Here is a 14942-nt window from a genome sequence, read left to right as displayed (position 1 = left end):
TGAAACCTATTCTTTAAGACACCAGAACAGAAACTCTAAGAAGTTTATATTATGTCTGCTACTCATTCCCTCTTTGATACTCATACTTTATATAGTATGGGTTTCTCCTCCAGCAACCCTGAATTAATACATCAGATGGTACCAGGAATTTAAAAGTTCTATCTCAGTGATATATTCAGAGATAAGGAAAGGGGGCATCACCTGGCTGTGGAAAACCTCCACAAACACCAGGTCCTTTGGTTTTTTTTTTTTTTTTAAGATTTATTTATTATGTATACAGTGTTCTGCCTGCATGCCAGAAGAGGGCACCAGATCTCATTACAGATGGTTGTGAGCAACCATGTGGTTGCTGGGAATTGAACTCAGGACCTCTGGAAGAACAGCCAGTGCTCTTAACCTCTGAGCCATCTCTCCAGGCCCCAAGGTCCTTTGGTTTTAAACATAAATGCCTCACAGCAAGGCTCCAAAGAGCCGTGAAGAACGACATGAACCACTGAACCTCAAACCACGCAGTGGCTTGACCACTGGATCTCCCAGGTCAGAGCATCTTAGGGTCAAAGAGCGGCTGATCTGGACAGCCCCACCGATAGTTGGCATGTGAGTGACATTCTGAGGTGTGACTGAGGACACACCACCCACTCTAAACATTTTCTCCATGTATCTTGCCCTCAAACATTTTGCCTCAGGACATGACTGAGTTCAGCGCAGAGTACTAGAGTTTTTATTCATTTACATTCGACTTCTTTTCAAATGAATGAATGGCTATAGCAAAACTGAAGTGTTTAGGGGGATTATAGCTTCATTCTCACCTCCACCAAGGTGGTTCTGGGAGCCCATTTCCTCCTCTGTCTCATTAAGACTATATGAAGACCCAAGAGGCATGGGATCCACGCCATCTGTAGGATGTAACCACGAAAGGCCTTCCGGCTGTCGGGGAACACCTGGGCAGTTTCCGTCCTTCTGGTACCCTATCAGCACATGGATATAGGAACGACTTTCCAACAAATTCTGGTTAGCCTACAGTGTCTTAGATGTCCTCTTTGAACTGCTTCAGGCCAGAGATTAAAAAACAAAACGAAACACTCGACACAGTTTTAAATCAAAAGTTATGATGACTTTATTTTAAATCTTAATACACCAAAAATATTTTTTAAATGTTGTGAAATAAGCACTTGAAAATAAGAATTCCAACACTGCTGTGATTTGCTGTGAGGCTTGATAGTGAGTTTCCCTCTGAATATGGGTTTAGGGCCTAGGAAGCAGAAAGCCAGTCATTTTCAGGGTAGCAGTGAGCAAAGTCCAGCCCGATCATACTCAGACCCATACGTAACTGAAACACCACATCCACGCCAGTAGGAGGCACTGTCGGGCTACATCTTGATCTCTGTCACCAAGAGAAAAAAAACTCAAGTGCCAAGTGTTGGGAAAATGCTGTTTAGAAGCCAGTGAGAGTCAGGCCTACTCCGATGTGTCCCAACTGGGCTGTAAATATGGTTTCCTCTTGATCTGAGGGACCAACCAACAAGTTACTGCAGAACTTGACTACAATGCAATTATTTTGTGTGTAGGTGAGGATACCTAGTGAGGCGTGGACACAGAAACATCTGAATTTGGCTGTTTGACCTGCAATCAAAGCAGTTTCCAAGACTCCCCCAAACACCCAGATGGCCCCCTCTGCATCCATCCCAACAACTTTAGGAAATGTTGGCAGGAAAAATGGAAGCCTGGGTATCTAGCAATCTTTCTGAGAACCCTGACTCTTCCAAGGATCTGAGGATGAGGAAAGTACCGGGTTATAGGAGAGGCTTTCAGGGTGTTCTGTGATGCTCCAAGTGGGTGTATTTTAAATGGCCTTTCCAGCTGTGGCCTCACCTATGGCTCATACGTGTTTCTAAGTGCAGTCTGTCACAACAGGCACTGAGAATTCTGGACAAGCACCAGCATCTATTTTGTGTCACTATCAGGTACAGAGGACGTTGGCTCAATGGCCAACTAGGATGCAAAGCTTCGTATTGAGTGTCCAAACAGAACAGGGCATCCTTGCTTTATTAGATGTCACTTTAATGCACAGAAGTGACAGATCATATATTGTGAATTCTCACCCAAATCACTTTCTGATGGCAGAGAGCTCAGGCACCAGGAAATGGGGTGCTATACCTAAGACAGGGATGTAATAACATTAAGCTGTATAAGACAATGATTCACATGATCACAGGCTCGACAACTGTCCCAAACCGACAGCAAAATATTCATTATCAAAACAAAGACTGGAAAAAGACGCATTTGAAGGCTAAGCTCTGGACTACCATCATGGTATCTCACCCAACTGTTGCTCTCCAGGATCGACACCTTCGCAGGGAAATGTGCCTACACAAAGATCCTGCACATGCAACTCAAAGCTCAAATCTCTGGGATGGAGTCTAAAGTGGTCTTCTCCATTCTCCTAAGAACTCCCTCAACACTTGTGCAGTCCAGTAGTAGTCCAAAGACCATTCCATCTGCCTGGAAAAGGCTCTCAGCACGTGCTAGGGCCTACACTCATCTGTGTCTGGCAGTCTCAGGGTAAGAGATCCTTCTATCAGAACAAGATGCTAACCGGATATTCCCAGGTAACTGAGCAGTTTGGGAATATAGCCAGACTTCTGGAACATTCCACGCCAGTGTAATAGTGCTTTTCACTCTAATATAACAGGATTTATCCCATCACAAAGATCTAATTGAGCAAAAACAAACAACAAAACAATCTGTGGGTGTCTTCCCTGGAAGAGTTCTCCTAGGCTCCTGGAGACTTCGAACCCACAAGGAAGCTTCTGAATGAGCTGGTGGGTCAGTCGGTCTCAACACATAAGTGAAGACAGCTGGAGACACAGGATGGACATAACGAACCTGCTTTCTCCTGAAGCAATGCGTACACATTTTCCCTCCAGTCTCAAGTTCCTAGAGTGAAGGAGGATTAGAAAACTTGGGGGGCCGGGGGGGGGGGAATGACACAGGACTGCCTGAAATAATAACCTTGAGAACTGTGATTTTTAATTCAATCCTTTGGCCTGGCATTGTATAAATACGATAAATAAATAATAGTAACAGTTGTTCATTTCTCATAAGTGACACTAGAAGGTCCAGATAAAATCTCCTACTGTGTGAATGGAGTGTTTCTCACTAGAATTTCATTGCAAACTCACACATTTGAGTTGATGCTCAGACCTAGTGAACAAAACCACATTTATATGAAACCAAGGATTTGTTTTCATTTAATCCAGGAATGAGGTTTTTACCACACTGAGATTGGAATGCAGTGAGAAATCTTCAATAGAAAGATAATCTATTGCAGCATAGTGGGGCAGCTAAAAAACTTGCTTGCCCGGAATGTTAACTGACAGCAATATTATCTAGGTGGCAGTCGATTCTCTGGCGGGTTTCAGATGTGTCATAGGCCAGTGGTCTAGCCTCGTATCTTGATATAATTAGAGCAGCTAAGCTGATACGTTAAAAACTGTGTGCTGAGCCTATATCAGAATTCTGTTTTTTAAAAAACGTGGCTTTTTCTTCCCATGATGAACACTGGAGATGCCTTTAGATATACTTAGCAGGTTTAGACACTATGTATTAGATATTCATCCTGCAAATGAAAAGTCTAAGTTATTTTACAAGTGAACACAGCGTGAAGCGAGCATCATGATTAAGGTGCTTTGGAAGCATAGCTTAGTCTTTTTAAAAGTTTATGCTTATTTCCATATCATAACCTGTATTCTATGATAAATATCTGAATGAAACTGAATCAACCAGACGAGCCTCAGGCTGGCCCTGATTAGATTCAAGTCAGCTGACAGGTGATTTCTTCTTCACTATTTTGCTCACTTTCTTCTGTAAGGCAAGGGAAAGGCTCATCATTGTACACTACTGTGCATTTATGAAGCTCCAACAATGACATCCACTTGCTCTAGTGGCTCTATACTTTTAGCTCGAGTCAACTTCTGCCCTAACAACAACATACCCTTCTGATCACGTCTCATCTGTCAGCCGACAGGACGCTACCACACACAATGTTAACATGGCTGCAACAGCTGCCCCCAGCCCGGCTTGGCGCCAGGTCCTTCAGTCATGGCTTTACCTGCATGGATTCTTTGTTCACTGTGTAACCCATTCACACAGAATGGAATCAAATTTTATTCTTTTCTAATTCCACACATCGACAAGCTGCTGAACACCCCCATGCCATCTCACAGAAAGGCTGCGCAGCTGTTTCACGAATGACAGACAGCATGATTAAAGCTAAAATAATATAAAAATAATTTGGAAAAAAAATCCCTTTTACTGTACACTCTCAAGTAAAGGAAGATAAGTGATAGTTTCTGCTAGCCAAAAATTGTGTTACTATTCGTGTGGGCTTTGCAGCCCCGTGTACCTCACACTTCAGTGTGGACGTGGTTATGAGTGGATAATCTACGCATTGTAGTAGCCTCTAACGGATTCATCTAGTTTGCCTAATCATTAAGCTACTTAACCAATTAGAATACTAGTATATCACATTGAACAACTTTACATAATTGCATCTTTGAAATATTAGGAACACATTTATTTGGCTTGTAGAGGACTGAAATATTACAGATAACATTGTCTAGCTTTCTCTTTTTCTTTCTTTCTTTTTTTAAAGAATATGGCTCTTAATACACTGACTTTCTGAGTTCCCAAGTGAAAGTCACTTTAAAAATTTATGAAGCTTACTTGAAGCAGAGAGGTTCTGTTCTAATTTGGTCAAATTTGACAGCACTTAAAACTTAGGGATTAATCTACGCAGGCCCTTTGTGGTCAACTATTTTCAACCTATTGTGAAGTGTGTTTGTTGAAGTTTCTCACTCGGCCAGCAGAGGGCACTTCATATGCCTCTGCATTGCTCAGCGAGCAAACGCAGAAGGTGCAGAAACACAGTGTTTACCCCAAATCAGGCAGAGCCCCGCAGATCTGTTTTTTGAAAGTCACAAAAATATAGAAAACATGGACTGGGGCCTATTTGGAAAGCCAGGAGTCTGTGTGAAGTTAAACAGGAGGAGAGGCCAACGTGCTGTCTGTCTCCTGGATGAATCTCTGGTCTCTTCCCATGGTCCTTCCCCTTTTCCAGCTCAGTGGCAATTGGCTGAGTTTTGTTACAGATAGTACAAGATTCCATCTTCAAGTCAACTGGTTGAGCGTCTGTCTTTTCAACTCTGCAATTTTTCTTCCATCCTAAAGTCTGGGGCAGCTGAACAAAGGATGCTTCCTATCTCACCGAAGAGCAGAAATTAAGTTGTCCGTGGGACCACCTTCTTGGGATTTGGGCTGCCTGGTTTCTATTCTCCCAGAAATTAAGCATCACGAGGAAGCATTGTCCTCTGTTTGGTTGTAGCAAACTCAGTAGCCTGAGGCTGTGCGGTGATGGGGGAGGGGGTATCTATCTTTTTAATTCCAGCTGCGGTAAAAATAATTAAGACATCTTTTGTCCAGGGGCTACAAGCTAGCCTTCCTTTAAAAGGCCTTGATTTTTGCAAAAGCATTGCTGTTCTAGATATAAACCCTGTGTCTCTTCCATGTTTATCTTTTCTACCAGCTCTGGTTTCATGTTGAAAAGATAGAAAGGATTGTGTGTGTGTGTGTGTGTGTGTGTGTGTGTGTGTGTGCGCGCGCGCGTGCACACGCATAGTTTGAAAAGGGGAACTCCTTTACCCTTAGAGAAAAATAATTCTGAACTGATTTTTTCCCCTCTTCCTGTAGTGTTTTGCTTGTTTTCCACTAATCTCTCTGCCCGTGGCTCCCTTTGGATCAAGTGTGTTCTAGAGTTGACAGATAAGAGGGAAGGGGTCCCTCAGCAGCAGTACTTTGAGATGGAGATGTGCTCAGTGAGTCCTCACCCAAAAAGGATCATAAACTTACTGGGTTAAGTCAAACTAATCATTGCTCCCAAGCTGCCTCGGGTTGTGTCTGCTCCTACGTATGTTTTGTTTTGTTTTAGCTGCACCATATGATTCCTTGTGCCATTTTCTTTTGTCTGTTATTTTTCGTGATGACCCTGAGCTATGTCTTCCTCCTCAGTTCTGACCCTATTCAGCCTTCGTGGTTTTCTTCATTTTGCCGATGTAGGCCTCGAAGAAGAAATGGCAGAAGAGCACAAGGTAGCTGAGGTACATGAGTGAGGACCAGAAGATGTTCTGAAAGTGGGAGTAACACTGGTCGTTGTCATGCTGCATCCAGTTGAAGACCAGGTAGTTAATGACACAGCCCATCAGCATCTGAGTGATCTGGGACAAGGTGATGAACATGGCAAACTTCCGGGAGACTCGGAAACCCGCAGCCCGCAAGGCATAGTAAGAGTACATGACGGCATGCACGCCATAGTTCATAGTCATGAACCAACCACCCCCAGCCACCATGTCTTTGTAGGAGTACCAAGAGTACAGCAGCACAGTGATGTGGTGGTACCAGTGTAGGAAGATGAGCTTCTGTTTCCGCAGGATGATGAATATCGTATCTCCTGGAAGACAGAGAGAGCAAACAAAAGTGTGTGAGGCCCACAGCTGGCTCTGGAAGAAGTCGGGTAGAAATCTTCAACCAGCAAGACAGGCTACTCTTCCAGACACTCAAGAGAAAATCTTACTGATTAATGATCTGAAATGGACATTATCAACCAGACTCAACCACACACAAGTGGAAACATGACCAGGAGAAGACAGGTGACTGGTCTCAGAGCAAGTATGACCAGGAGGCAGACTGAAACGCCAACTCAAGTGCCCAACAGAATGCTCTTAGGCATCTCGATAGTAAAACCATAATTACCCTTAGGTAGTTAAAAAAATATAGCTCACAAACATGTGTCTCGTGAGCTCTCTGTAAAACACGGAGTCCTTGTAAAGACATGATTCAGGACAGACGATGTAGCTCTGTGGTGGCACAGGGCTGGCCTAACATTGGCAAGGCCCTGGGTCTGATCTTCAGTCCCTCCAAGAAATGAAACCAAACCAAAACAGAAACCAGAAGAAGAAAACCCAAATTAAACAGAGACAAAGGCAGAGTAAGGTAGAAACAAAAGACACCATGAGAATATTGGCAACCATTTATTTATAGCAATCAATGAATCAAGTGGGTAAAACCTGAAAACAAGACTTAATTTTATGACACAAGTATTAATTAAAAAAACTCTCCAGAATGTCAACTTTTTCGAATGTCAACTTTTTCCGTAACTCTCTCCGATATAAAGAAAAAGAAAAACCCATTGGTGTGAAGTAGGAAATTTATATAAAAGCTAGAGCTATGCTCAAGTAGGTAGCTGTTCTCTCTATCTGCCATGATTTTGAGAAATATATTCTATAGGACCTTTATGGGGGGAAATAAAGAGAGTCGTAACATTCACACAGTTAAAGCTGCTTCCACCGCCCAGCGCTGTAGTGATCGGACATGGTGAAACCATCTTCAGGACGGGGCCATGGCTCGGCTGGTAAACTGTTTGCTGTACAAGCCTGAGGAGTGAGTCTGCAGCCCTAGCACCTCCGTAAAAAGCTGGGCTTGCTGACGGGCCTGTTAATCTCAGCTGTGGAAGAGAAAGGTTGGAGCTCACTGGCGGCAGGCCTAAGAAATCGGTAAGCTCCACGTTCAGCAGCAGACCCTGCCTCACAGCATAAAGTGGAGAGTGGTTGAGAAAGACACCTGAAGGTGTCCACAGGCACACACACTCATACATCAACGTGAATGTGCACATGTACAACACACTTAAAACCTCTTTCAAAGTAGGACTACTTTTTTAATACCAGTAAGGCCTAGAAATTTGTTCTATTCTGAGACTTGATTACAGACAAATGGAACAAGTCCACACCCGAGTCTTACCCCTCACGTTCTTGGTGGATGGCCTAGAGTTCCCGGTACAGATAAGGTCAAGGAATGCTGGGTCTTGGAAAAACTCAAGGTTCTGATGGCTGAAGCTGCACTACATTACTACAGGTAGTGTCCCGTTACATTTACCAGGAGCTATTACTTTATTTCCCTGCTGAATTATTAAACCTAATTACTTCATATTTGTTTAGAACAGAAAGCAAGTTGCCAGTGGCTACATTCCCAAACCTATTATGAAATTTCCATTGAAATCCTGCGCTGTCTTGTGTGACACTGGCTTCTATTATGCCTATAAATGTCGGGCGGGCTGAAATGACAGATGGCGATGGTCACTCTGATGTGTACACTTCAAGGGTCAAATTCGACTTCTTATTAAACAATACTATTTTGGCATGCCTGACAGAGTCACCACTACTGTGTAATAATTACTGCTCCGTTTCTTCTTCCCCTCTTTGGACTATAACGTAGACACAATAATTCCAGTCTACCTTGGTTAGTAGTGGAAAGAAGGGGAAAGTCTAAGGAATTTCATGTTTCAAAAAAATTTAGTCAGTCTCCTAATCGAGATATATGAGTCTCTTAACATTCACACACACAAAAAAAATCAATCTGATACAATACCCAGTCATAATGAAAGCAATTTGCTCTAAAGAAATAAGCACTTCATCCTATCATCACTCTTACATGAAGACTTGTGGTACTGAGGCGCTCTGTGCTTTCCCCTCTGAATGGGTGGTGGTGGTGTGCTCGAGCGTCTCAGTAGGCCTAGCTACTTTCAGGGGAAGGTGAGTGAGGGAGACGAATCTGTCACGGACTCTTGCAAACAAAATCCCCCTGAATTTACATTGAGTCTTTTTCGGAACTCATGTTCAGGGTGGTAGAAGGGGGAGATGGTTCTGAGCAGCCCTACTCAAAGCCATACCAAAGTTATTGTCCCCAGAAGTGGTGGTTTCCTGTAAAATACTATGGTTGGGTTCCAGAAGGGTCAACCTCGATCTTCATGGCCTTTGTTACCGCCATGCTTTCTGATGCAAACACAGTTCTTCTGTCCATCACCACCGTTTCCCATTTTCCCAAGTCATGCCAAATCACAGAATTTGTAGGTGTAGCAGAAGCTATAGAGGAACTAAGAAATGTATGCTACCCCAAGGACTATGATAGGCTCGATGTTGGCCAGCCGGTCTTCTCGAGCAAATATCCCTCGGCATTTATGGAAGGGGTGCTAGCCATGTATAAGTGGGAGAACCTGCTTTTGAACATGTCTGCTTTTTCATTATTTTTGTTAGCCTCTGACTCATGTTTCTCTTTACGGTGACCCCTATAACCCTTGGCCCAGCTATTTTCAACCAGGATATAGCTAGCAGACAAGACATGGTGTTTCTTGTACCCAAGATCTCTGTGTGCCTACGGAGAAGTCAATTAGTCCTTCTCTTTCCAGGGCAATCAGAGCCACCAAAAGACAAGTTGAGCCAACTGTGTGTGTGTGTGTGGCTTGTCACAGATGGCTGAGCTCCTCTTAGCAGAGTTAGCTGGAGTGCTGCTGAATCAGAGCTTCCAAACAATGGCAAGCTCAACTGAGTAAGGGCCTAGACGCAGAGCAGATGTTTCCAAGTCTTAACAAAAGCAAATCTCAGCAGGTTTTAATAGAATTCCAACCGTAGGCACTGGCAATCTGGCACACAAAATAGAGGGACGGCTCTCCTGCTCTCGCTTGTTCTAGTAGAGTGGAGTCCTTTAAATCCATGGAGTTCACTATTACCGCTGAAACAGAGAGCCCTTATTGCTATCATTAAGGGTTTAGGGAAGCAGAGTCAGTGGTGTGAGTACAGTTTCAGCTGGGGGAAATAGAAAGTTCCAGAAATGATGGTATCATGGCTACACCACAATGTAAATATTATGCCTATTTAACCCCCAGGGGAAACGAAAAGAGTGGTGAAATTTATAGGTGTATGCTTTTAGGGGAATTGCAAATAGTTTCAGTGTTGTACTGTATGGTGTGTGTGTGTGTGTGTGTGTGTGTGTGTGTGTGTGTGTGTGTGTGTGTGTGTGTGTCTGTGTGTATGTGTGTGTGTGTGTGTGTGTGTGTGTGTGTGTGTGAGTGCATACACACACATTCCCTCATGATCTTTCTCTTTGGTATTCATAAAGGATCCCATAAATCTTAGAATATAGAAAGTAGGATCTAAAGATAACCTCTACATAATTCTAATGGATAAATCTTTCTTAATCAAATGATAATGACGAGACTTGGTAATTGCAAAAGACTAGGAGTTAATATAACCTTCAAAACGCACAGGCAAAGACACTGTAAATAAGTGCTGAGGCTGGTTTGGGGGACACCTGTTTGGATTTTTAGACCTGTGACATTCAGCAGCTGCCCCGCGACAAGGACACTGTTACACAAGCTGTAGAGTGTTTGGAGGCCATTGTTCCATATTTCCAAATTAAGAACGTGTTGTCAGATCTTAAAATACTTCTATGAAGGACTGGGGACTGTATGAAGAATGTGTCATCATTAGAGAGCTGGCAGTATTCATTAGGAAAGACTTTCTATACGTTGGTCAATGTGAGCGTATTCAACAATCCTTAGAACTAATACAAAAATCTGGATGTTTAGTGCGAGCACCTGAAGAAGGAGGTGGAAACAAGCTTGGGGGCAACTAGCATGGTGTACACACTAGAAAAACAGCAGCTAAGAGACCCTCTTTCCAATGGGAAGGGCTCAACACCCAAGGCGGTCCTCCAACCTCCAAATGCACGTCATGGCATGTATATACCTGCATTCACACACCCAAATGTGTACACATACACATCCACACTCACACAAAATTTCCTGGGGCCCTGGTCTGTAGTCTTCATATTGTAAAATTCTATGTCAAATAGCTTTGCATTCTAATAATGGGTGCTGATATAAATTCACTGACTGACTGAATCTATATTAATGCAGTTTATTCTCAGTTTGTGTTCATGGGGCTACGTGTATATGTATATGTGCCTGTCATGTGTACACACGCCACTCATTCTGGATTGTGTAGAGACCTGTATTCCCATTCTGATCCTCATAGGAAAGGCTTTTAGACTTTTGTTACTCTTTCTTAATCTTTGATCTTGGAAGACAACCACCAATCCAACCGCCAGCTACTTGCAGGCAGCAGACTTAAGAACACGTTGTGGCAAACGGCTCAGCTGCTCCCCAACACACTGGAGAGAACTCATGGTCACGTGTGAGCGTGAACTGTGAGAACTTTACAAAGCACAGCCAGCACAGACTGTAGAAGTCTTGTGATGAACCGACAACCTGCCATCGCCCCCCGCCCCCACTTTTTTTTTAAAGACAGGGCTTCTCTGTGTAGCCCTGGCTGTCCTGGAACTCACTCTGTAGACCAGGTTGGCCTCGAACTCACAGAGATCTACCTCCTGAGTGCTGGGATGAAAGGCGTGTGACACCACCGCCAGGCTCTGTCACCTCTTTTTAAGGGAGATAAAACAAAAAAGTGGTGCCCTACATCCACTTTCCCCAGGGTCAGACTCATGGATGAAGAAAACCAAACAGCAGGATTCCACAGTTAGCATTTGTTAATGAGAACAAGAACCCCAGAAGTGAAGCTTAATTTCCCAACCTGAACCCTAACTCTAGGGATGAGCGTCTGCTTATCTCCATTGACTTGGAAATTGCTGGGTTGTTCATTTTTCTCCTGTTTTAATATTAGCTCAGCTGTTAATGGGCCTTAGAGAGGAGATCGTGTGCGTGTGTTATTTTATAAATCCCTGAGACTGGCTTATTTTTAGTAGGGCTAGGAAATTGGCATTTGAAAACTCGTTTTCTGTCAATAGACAGAATGTACAGTTACTTAAAAAGGAGGGAGCAGAGGGGTGGGAAAGGTAGTCCAAATCTTCCAGCTCATGCATTCTAGCTTTTTAGCACCAGTGAAGACAGGCCCGACATGGAGTGTTGCTTTGTTCACTCTTACTAAGTCCTGTGTATGTGAAGCTGCATACACAATGGGGGGAGGCAGGGAAGGGGAAAGACACTCACCTAGTTCGGGTGCTTTGCTGAGCACAAATGCGTAAGCCCAGAATTTGCTGACAGGTCCATTGTAAAAACTCTGGTCACAGACTGACTGCTTCAGGCCTTTGGTCATCAAAATGTACACCATGTAAGCACCAGTTCGAAGAGCACCGAATATACTTCCGTTAGGAAAAGAAAAGAGAGACAACAGTTAGGGGGCAATTTCACTTAGGACATTAACCTTTGTTACGGTTGAGTGTGAAATATCCACCGCAGGCTCATTTGTTAGAATACCTGGTCCCCAGGGGGTGGCCTGTTCTGGAAGGCTCTGGAACCTTTATGAGGTTAAAGCCTTTTCACAGAGGAAGTACATCACGGAGGGGGGCGGGGGGAGCTTGAAGCTGTTTAGCCTGGCCACACTTCCTGTTGTCAATCTGCCACTTGACCGTGATGGAGTATTACCAGCTACCTAATGTTCCTCCTGCCACACTCCCTTCCTCCAATGATGAACCGCATCCCTCCTTAAAGTGTAAGTCAAAATAGATCCACCCTCCCTTGTTCCTTCTTCCTTCTCACAGCAAGAAGAAAAGTAACTAAGAAGACAGGTTGGCCACTGGTCAAAGCCGGCAGAGAAGACGCCTAGTACACAGTTACCCAGGCGTATTTTCAAGTGCCCCGTAAAGGAGCTAACACAACTCTTGATACTCTGTTTTAAAGACCATTTGCTCCTCATCAGTGTTCCAGAATGAGGTCATGGAAAAGAAGACTCAGTAGACACCAGCATCTTATGAGGAATGGTTTGGTTTCTGCTTGGGAACTATTTCATGAAGAGGAAACCAGAAGAGCTGTACGTCCTTGGCATTACCTCAGTTCTAGCTGTAGTCAGTCATTTTCCAAGTTCCATTGGCTCTCATCCCTGAAAGTCTCTTAGTGTCTCTAAGCTAACTCGCCCTTCACATCTTAACTAGATGCCTTGGCTCCTACAGCAGGATCCCAGCTCCTGGTCCTGACCTCCTCCTCCTGCTCTGTGATCATGTTTCTCATCACACCAGGAGTGCCTTCTAGGCTTAACTCTATTACCAACCCTTCTAGGAATTCCATCCACCCTAGAAGAGTTAATGCCCACCCAACTGCACACACTAACTACCAACACTGTTCGAGGTGCTTGCCTCGACGTGCTCATAGATGCTACACAAAGATGTCGGAAGGAGAAAGGTTCTTGATAATATAAACACAAAACAAACACTTTCAACTTGGACTTAATAAGGAAACAGGAGCATTTTGGAACATGCTTATTTAATGATGTAACTGGAAACATGAAAGGACTTGGCAAGAACAAGGAGTGAGTGAACCTCTCATGTGTGTGTCCATCTAAGTTGAGACTGTATGTAAGCAGCGTCTCTGAGTGTGGTATCCCTCATTTCAATACATATTGTCACTTTTTGGTACTCATCCAGTTTCCTCCTTCAGTGGCTCTCTGCACCTACAACCCCTCCCTGTTCCTCACCAGGAATCACGTGGCTCTGCGGGGCTTCTTTATTGCTCATCCTCACTTACTGATGTTCTTGACAGCTCTGCTGGGTACTGCCTGCTCTCTCCTCAGGACCCTCTGTGTACTCCTCTCTCTGGGAGCTAGCTTGTCTGTGTTCCTCCCAAGGCTGGATCCTTGTTCCTTTCAAATCTCAATGAGGCATCATCTCCTGAGAGGGATGCCTCCAGGTTTACAGTCAATATTAATAGCCCCATTTAGAGGCAGTGATTTTAATTTCATCGGTCAAGTTGGATAATGGAGATTTTCATTCTTAACTGGATTCCCTTTACCCTTCCTTAGTTCACTAGAGGATAGCTGAACTTTAAAATGAAAGGTTCCAACTTCTCCAAATTAAGGTTTTACACCTTAGACACTCCGCTGCTTTGGAAGTTAACAGCAGCTTGGATGTGTCATCCAATGGTGGACTGTCTGATGAAAAGTCAAGGCCTTCCCTCCTCCACATTGAGTCCTTTCTTCAGGTTGTTCCAATAGCTTACTCTAAGAAAATCAAACACCTTATCTGTAGTTCAAGAGCAACCTTGGGTGTTTAACCCAGTTTTTAGCACCCCCGTTTCTCTTAGCAGAGATTGGCTAGAGTCACATATGGCCAATTCTAGCCAATGCGATGTAAGAGGCCTGCTTCAGGTTGAGAAAAGTTTCTTTGCTAATACGGAATTACTTGAAAATGCGGCAGACATTGTGCAGCCATGAGGCCAAAACCAACCCAGGATAGCAAAACAGTGACTCCAGATGTGGCTGAGCTGGTGAACGAAATCATGTTTCAATTACCCTGGAATAGACTTCTTGCATTTGAGAAATAAATCTGTATTGTCTAAGTCATTTGGAAATTTTCTTCCTATTACTTGCAGCCCAAAGCCCTAAGTAGATACAACACATGGATATGATTTGCAATTGCTTGGGCTTTTTGTTTTGTTTTGTTGTTGTTTTTTAAACATTCTGTACAGAAATCACTTTTGGGGCTCAAAAGTACAAGTGGTTGTCAGTACTGCTGGTACAGAACATATTCTGTCAGTTACCTCTCATCATAACCAGTAGGGGGAACTACCAATGACTTTTCTTACATCTAAAGCAAGCAAACATGTGACACCCTTCAAAACACATTGGCTAGATCTAGAACTTTTCTGTAAAAGAATATTTTATAAAGCATAGTCTTCCCATCATATCCAGCCCGTCACCCATGTGGCCCCGAGATGTTTCTCTACTGTATCTGTCGCCAGACTGACTGCAAGTTGTCAGAGCAGACCCCAAACAATCTTTCTAATCTTGGAAATACCTGTAGTTTATTCCTAATTTCTAACTGTTAATAATTAACCTTACTTCCTCAGTTGTTAAATACTTAACACAATGGTTTGGGGAGACTTCATGGATACGGTAGACATTTGACCAACTCTAGCCATGTGGTGAGGGCTGCTTGGGGTTGGGAATGCTCACGTTGCTCCTAGTCTGTATTGTCTGAAAATGCAGCAGACACTTTGCTGGCGTTAGAGCTGGGGGTAAATAGCTGTTCACGGAGTTGAGTGTTAG

At 43.6% G+C, this 14942-nt stretch overlaps 1 protein-coding gene across 1 annotated transcript in view; it reads right to left on the bottom strand.

Annotated features, from left to right (window-relative positions):
- Positions 1–1089: 1089 nt before the first annotated feature.
- The window catches only part of Elovl6 (ELOVL fatty acid elongase 6), a 108530-nt gene continuing 94677 nt past the window's right edge, over positions 1090–14942 (bottom strand). Inside the window, exons 4-5 of the mRNA XM_052730360.1 lie at positions 11894–12045; positions 1090–6505 (exon numbers count right to left, since the gene is read on the bottom strand). Coding sequence (XP_052586320.1) covers positions 6075–6505; positions 11894–12045 — 583 coding nt within the window. The 3' untranslated portion in view covers positions 1090–6074. The remainder of the gene's footprint in view (positions 6506–11893; positions 12046–14942) is intronic.

The sequence above is a fragment of the Peromyscus californicus genome, unplaced genomic scaffold (genome assembly GCF_007827085.1).
Source record: "Peromyscus californicus insignis strain IS unplaced genomic scaffold, ASM782708v3 Scaffold_9__1_contigs__length_137607984, whole genome shotgun sequence".
Classification (NCBI taxonomy): domain Eukaryota; kingdom Metazoa; phylum Chordata; class Mammalia; order Rodentia; family Cricetidae; genus Peromyscus; species Peromyscus californicus.
The sequence above is the reverse complement of the archived record's forward strand: the minus strand, read 5'-3'. Positions and strand labels throughout refer to the sequence as shown.